Source organism: Lepus europaeus, chromosome X (assembly GCF_033115175.1).
Source record: "Lepus europaeus isolate LE1 chromosome X, mLepTim1.pri, whole genome shotgun sequence".
Classification (NCBI taxonomy): domain Eukaryota; kingdom Metazoa; phylum Chordata; class Mammalia; order Lagomorpha; family Leporidae; genus Lepus; species Lepus europaeus.
The window spans coordinates 60,978,597-60,985,388 of NC_084850.1; the positions used below are offsets into that span (position 1 = coordinate 60,978,597).

The 6,792-nt window shown below is 49.6% G+C and overlaps 1 protein-coding gene across 1 annotated transcript; it reads left to right on the forward strand.

The window, feature by feature from the left end:
• The first annotated feature begins 291 nt into the window (after positions 1-291).
• Positions 292-3,150, forward strand: SLC25A5 (solute carrier family 25 member 5). Its single transcript, XM_062184077.1, has 4 exons — positions 292-491; positions 1,500-1,986; positions 2,195-2,335; positions 2,741-3,150. The coding sequence occupies exons 1-4, from the start codon at positions 381-383 to the stop codon at positions 2,896-2,898; spliced, it is 897 nt and encodes a 298-aa protein (XP_062040061.1). The 5' UTR covers positions 292-380; the 3' UTR covers positions 2,899-3,150.
• The last annotated feature ends 3,642 nt before the right edge of the window (positions 3,151-6,792 follow it).

Genomic DNA, 6,792 nt, shown 5'->3' on the forward strand with positions numbered 1-6,792 from the left:
CAGGCCCACCCATGACCTCGCCCTTCTTCCCCATCCCAAGGCCTCCCTCAGGATCCAGCGTCTAGCTCCTGGGAATGCTGTAGGGGTCCCCTTCCTCCAGCCTGGTCTGACGCCTCGGGAGAGCCGGGGCTGTACGCAGGGTGGCCTCTGGCCCGACCTAGCAGCTCCTCCCCCAGCGCACGGAGCCTATCAATGGCTCTGCTTCTTTGCGCGCTGCGCTCTGTGCCCGCCCCAGCCCGCCCCCGACGCCAGCAGCTCCGGCTCTGCCTCCCCCTATATAAATCGGCCATTTGCTTCGCTCCGCCCCAGAGTCCCGGAGTCAAAGCCGGTTCCCAGCGCAGTCCTGTCCCGCAGTCGCCTGGCTCCTCTTTCCTTCCAACATGACAGATGCCGCTGTGTCCTTCGCCAAGGACTTCCTGGCAGGTGGAGTGGCTGCGGCCATCTCCAAGACCGCGGTAGCGCCCATCGAGAGGGTCAAGCTGCTGCTGCAGGTACGTCCTGGGGCCGAGGTCCCCAACCAGGAAGTGGGGGGAGGGGGTCCCACAGAAAAGGGTAGAGGGGAGCTAACTCTGTAGACATGTTCAGGGAAGTGGCAAGGTGAGGCAGGGATGGCTGCAAAGTCAGAACAAAAGGCAAACTTGGAGATGCCTTTCGTGACCTGAAGTTAGGAGTCTAGGGAGGGATCGGGGGCAGAGGGAAGTGGGGAAGACGAGGGCCTCGGCGTGCGTGAGGCAGCGAAGGCGATTGGGGCAGTCTGGGACAGACTGTAACCCCGGGCCCTGGGGTCAAGGGCGAAGCCTGAAAGCCAGCGCTAGGGAGAGACATCTGTCCTTGCCGAAGACCTCAAGGTCGCGGCAAGGAGAGAACAGCTTTGGGTAGGCCACGCGGACCGGTCCATCGGCGGCCTAGTCGCCGGACGCGCTCAAACCTCACCCGGCCGGAAGCCGGCGCCGGGAAGCGCGTGTGCCTTCTACGTCCGCCCCCGCGCAGCCGCCGCCGCTTCCCCTCGGCCAGCCTTCCTGCGCGGCGCGTTCTTCCGCCTGGCTCTAGAGGGCGCGCGCGGGCGAGCAGAGGGATGATGGCCGCCCGGGTCACCTCTAGGAGAAGGGGAGGGGCGGAGCGGGAGGGAAGCGGCTCAGGAGACCTGAGGCGTTGGCCGCGGTCGCCAAGGTGACTGCGCCCTACGTGGGACCCGCCTTAGCGCCTCTGAACCTGCGACTGAGGTAATGACCTTCCCTCCAGGTCTAAAGGTCAGCCGGTCCGCCTGAAGGTGACCCCTCCCCACCCAAAGCTGTGGAGGCTTAATGCCTTAGATGGTGCAGATGCCATGTGACAGTGTTAGAGGGTCAGGCGAGTCCAGCCTGTGTGATGCCGGAGACTAGAGTTGGAGACAGGAGGGACCCTTTTAAAGCACAGTAATGGAGATGATAAACGTATGCTCTTCCTTTTGTTCTCCATGTTTTAACTGTCCCCGGTTCACCCTCTTCTTGTCCCATCAGGTGCAGCATGCCAGCAAGCAAATCACTGCCGATAAGCAATACAAGGGCATTATAGACTGCGTGGTTCGTATCCCCAAGGAGCAGGGAGTCCTGTCCTTCTGGCGTGGTAACCTGGCCAACGTCATCAGATACTTCCCCACCCAGGCTCTCAACTTTGCCTTCAAAGATAAATACAAGCAGATCTTTCTGGGTGGCGTGGACAGGAGGACCCAGTTTTGGCGCTACTTTGCAGGAAATCTGGCGTCAGGTGGTGCTGCTGGAGCCACATCCTTGTGTTTCGTGTACCCTCTTGATTTTGCCCGTACCCGTCTAGCAGCTGACGTGGGCAAAGCTGGAGCTGAAAGGGAATTCAGAGGGCTCGGTGACTGCCTGGTTAAGATCTACAAATCTGATGGGATTAGGGGCCTGTACCAAGGCTTTAATGTGTCTGTACAGGGCATTATCATCTACCGAGCTGCCTACTTCGGTATCTATGACACCGCAAAAGGTGAGTTTGCTATGTGCTTTAAAGATGTTTCTGGTGAGACAATTTTTTTAAAAGATCATTGTGTCAATCGAGTATTTCAGGAGCCAGAGATTTGTATTTTAATTGCTGAAAGAAGTCAAGGTCATCTGATAACAGCCCTCGGTGTTCAGGGACTGGAAAACAACAGGTGCATAAAGCTGCTGTTCAGTAAGTCTCTTTGCTTTCCCAGGAATGCTTCCAGATCCCAAGAACACGCACATCTTCATCAGCTGGATGATCGCGCAGTCCGTCACTGCTGTTGCTGGGTTGACTTCCTATCCATTTGACACTGTTCGTCGGCGCATGATGATGCAGTCGGGGCGTAAAGGAAGTAAGTTCCACTTGGGCAGGAGAGAAAGTCACAGGCGTGGGGCAAGCAGAGGCCACAAACTAGCACTACCTGCTTCTAAATGGCAATCTGCTCAGGTAGCCATGTGGCTGGTAGCATCTGTGTCTCCTACACAGCTGCCTTTGAGCAGGCCCTTCCCATGCCTATGAATGAGGGTGCTTAAATGGTATTAGAGGTTAAGACCAATATGGGAACTCTGCATTGATGTTTTTCGGCATTGCCCATGCAGATATATGTCAATGTTGAATTTGAAACCAACATCTGTTCTTGGAGGCAGGGCTCTTGTATTATTATTATTATTATTGGATTATTGTATTATTTAGTCTAGGGATTCTGGGGACTCTGGGCTGCCTTCGGTCACCAACTGCATGTCTTTATTCTTTGCAGCTGATATCATGTACACAGGCACACTTGACTGCTGGAGGAAGATTGCTCGTGATGAAGGAGGCAAAGCGTTTTTCAAGGGTGCATGGTCCAACGTCCTCAGAGGCATGGGCGGTGCTTTTGTGCTTGTCTTGTATGATGAGATCAAGAAGTTCACATAAGTTATTCCCTAGGTTTGTTCCCCTGTAAACAGGCATGTTGTATTATAATCTTGAGCATTCTTGACAGGCTCTTGTCTGTCTTATCAAAAGCAACTATGTGCTGGTTGAAAATGGGAAGCAATAATACTCTTCTGACCAGTTTTCTCTTAAAGCCATTTCCATGATGATGATGATGATGGGACTCAATTACATTTTTTTATTTCAGTCACTCCTGATAAATAATTTGAAGAAATAAAAATATACACAATACAATTGTGTTTGCTTGTTTATTTTCATATAAAAATTATTTTACATTTGAGTAAATGGTATGGGAATTCCTGAGATGACAATGAATAGCTTGCTTGTGTGACCCATAAACACGCTCAATAAATAACAGAAAAATGAAACTTGGGCCCAATATACCCCAAAACCATGAAAGGTTTATTTGAAAGGTAGAGTTAGATCTTATATCCATTTGTTTAGTCCCCAAGTGGCCACAACACTTCATGTGTGCCAGACTGAAGCCAGCAGGCCAGGGCTTCTTCCAGGTATCCCAAGTGGGTACAGGGGCCCAAACACCTGGGCCATCTTCTGCTCTCCCAGGTGCATTAGGGAAGTGGAACAGCTGGGACAAACCAGTACTCAAAATAGGGTGCCAGTGGCTGCTTTACCCACTATGCCACAGTGCTTACCCCCAAAATCCTTGAACTGTTTCCTAGAGATTGTCATAGCCTAAAAAGTACCATGTACCCACCTTTCCCATTTCAGGGGCTATTGATCAAGAATGGTAACCTGAGTTGACCAGTTTAAAGTGGTTAGGTTTGTTTGGTGAATATCGCCTCTTTTTGGAAAGATTTTTTTCATTTGAGAGGCAGCGTTAAAAGGGAAAGACTGGTTTACTCCCTAAATGGCCACAAGGGCTGGAGCTGGGCCAGCCAGGACCTTCTAGGTCTCACGCAGGTGCAGGGGCCTAAGCACTTGGGCCATCCTCTGCTGCTTTCCCAAGCCATAGCAGAGAGCTGGATCGCAAGTGGTGTAGCTGGGACACGAACCAGCCCCCGTATGGAATGGTGGTGCTGCAGGTGGAGGCTTAGCCTGCTACACCACAGCGCTGGCCCCATATCGCCTCTTTGTAAACACTTTTTTAAAACACAAGGTGATATTAGTTACCAATTGTCACCTGGTTGCCTGCCTTTTCATCCATCTTTACCTGGCACAAGCCATTTTTATTTAATCCCATTCAAAGCAGAGGATTACAGCTGGCACAGTTCCGTAGTGCTGAGATTGCAGTGTTGTTAAAGATTATGGAGTGAGCTCAACAACAGCCAGGACCTCAAAACTCATTTCACAAAGAGGGAAAAGTAGCATCTGTATTTTACCGAACAGGCTAACAAGCCCAGACAATGGAGGACACTTAACGTTTCTTTTGGATAAGCCCTTATTTGGGATCCACATGAGAATGTCTGCGATTTCTATAGCTCTTGAGTGGGGCTCAGAAACCCAGTGGATTTTGCTTGTTAACACAAGATTTCTGTGAAGAGTAAAGCACCGTCTCTCTCAAGCCACATTAAAAATCAAAAATGCTAGGACAGGTGGTCCACGTGTGCAGGTGCAACACTGCTGAGGAACATACCTCACATCCTGGCATGTCTAAGAGCTATTCCCAGATGACCCACGTGGCATGCAGGAATGCCCAGGAGATCCTGCGGTTTGCGTTGTGTGCCGCCTGGCCAAGCACCTCCACCTGAACAGCGTGGTCGTTAAGAACTCTATTCTGGTATTAGGCCTGGGCTCAAAATCTGAACTCTGCCACTTAATTGTGCTGTTGGGCAAGTTACTTAGTTTCTCTCAGCATCAGTTTTCTTTATCTCTAAAATGGGGATAATAACAATAATGTCTGCCTCAGAGGATTGTTGCAAAGATTAGATCATTTATGCCAAGTGCCTCCCATAGAACATACATAATTAGCACTCCCCAGCACTCCATAAATGCTAACTGGTAACTATTAGGAAGCAGTTCAGGGGCTCTTGAATCTGAAGCATCTGGATTGGAATCCTACCTCTGCTGCTTACTTAGCTGTCTGACCTTGGACAAGTCCTTTAACTTTCTGGAGCCTCAATTGTCTCATCTGTGAAATGGGAATAGACTAGTGTTGGAGTGAGAAACAAGTAAGACAAAATGTATCAAGCAGTAAGTATGGTAACCTGGCATCTCATAAACACACCAACGCGAGGGTTCCCCAACCCCCAGCCCATTAGCACTTGCTTTTGTTGAATGAAGATTTCCTAAAGTCAAGCCCACATTTCTTTTTCTGCCACAGCCTAGGCACGCTACATTGCGTAACATTTTATGTAAAATCAACTTCAGCTTGGATCTTTTTCAGTTATAGATTTTGTTCCTGAAAAGGGATAAGAGCCTCTCCACTTAGGGCTGCATACACAATACAAGAGGACCCAAGCCCCCTTTATGGTTATTACAATAGATGTGGACTCACTGAGCTGGCAGCTATTAAAATAAACCCAGGACCAGGCATTAATGATTAGAAAGCAAGAAGTGGTGCCTCCCTACAATTGGGTAGCTGACATAGATGAGGGGGGGGGGTTGCTGTTGTTGTTCTTTCTATTCTTGTTGTTCAATGATTTTTGAAATTTAATTTAAAGACAAAGTGGTTTTAATCTCTCCAAGCTGTGCAGGATAGTGCTATAGAATTCATTATGTCCATTATGCTCATGCGAACGTTGATGGTACACAATCTTAGCAACACCCTAATTTATGCCGTTGTTTTGTTACTATTCAATGCCTAACAGGATCCGCGGAGCCGGATTCCAGGTGAGAGAGCCAGAATACAGGTCAGCTCGTGCACAGCCGCGCTTCCTATTCCAGGGGGCCTCTCCACTCAGTCACCGGAGGCGGTGTGCTGCGGGTGCTCTGGACTGCCGGGGAAAGAAGCGAGGGGTGTCTTCCCAGAGGGGCTGTTTTCGTGGATGGTAAGTCATTTAAGGCATTATTTTTGGACTAAAAGAGATGCAGATATGCTAGAGGGTCTATTAATTTGAAGGCATTTTAAAAACAAACTGCAGAGAGAGTTCTCGTGTGCAAAGACCATGTCTGGCACTGCCCCCAGACTCCTGGGGAAACCCATTCAACCTCCTCTGCTGTTACAGACACTTCGGTAGACAAACCTCGAAAAGTACTGCTGTACTGTGTAAGGGGTTTTCAAGCATCGGTGTTCCTGGGGTAAATTCTGTTTCTCCTTTGAAGTTTCTGAGCATAGTGTTTTGTAATTTGCCTTTTAGGTCTGTAATGCAGCTAACATCTGTGCATGGTGATAAAAGCCAAATAGTAAAGACAAGATATAAAACGCCAAGTAAACATCTCCCTGTCCTGCCTCTCTCATCCCTGGTCCCCCTCCTCAAGAGGCACCATTATTCACAGTTGCCTGTATGTTCTCTCCCCCCCACCCCCCACCCCAAGTCAATGCTTATTGTTATAACAGTAGCTGATCTGTTTTGTTGGAATCATATTCTGACCACTTGGATTCAAAATGGCACGATTCTTTCCGGACAGCAGCAGACCGCGGGGTGCCAGGACTCACAGATGCTGTTGGAGGCAACAGGGTGGGCAAGGGGGCAGCTGCTGGACTCTGACAAGGGTTTCCAAGGGTGGCTCCTTATTTGATCTCGACACCCAGTACTGGCCTTTGGGGTTTTAGCTTCAGCCGCTGAGTGACCTGGGAACAAGTCACTTCTAGCATCACAGCTCTAGTTTCTCGCCCACGAAAGGAGGACTCTTGGGGAGCAAACTCTAAAGTCCCTTCAGTTTAGCTGTCCTCCGGCTCCATCATTTTCACATGAAGCAGCGTCAGTGAAAGGACTGCGAATAGGTGATTTAATCCTAACAGGGAACATTTGACAA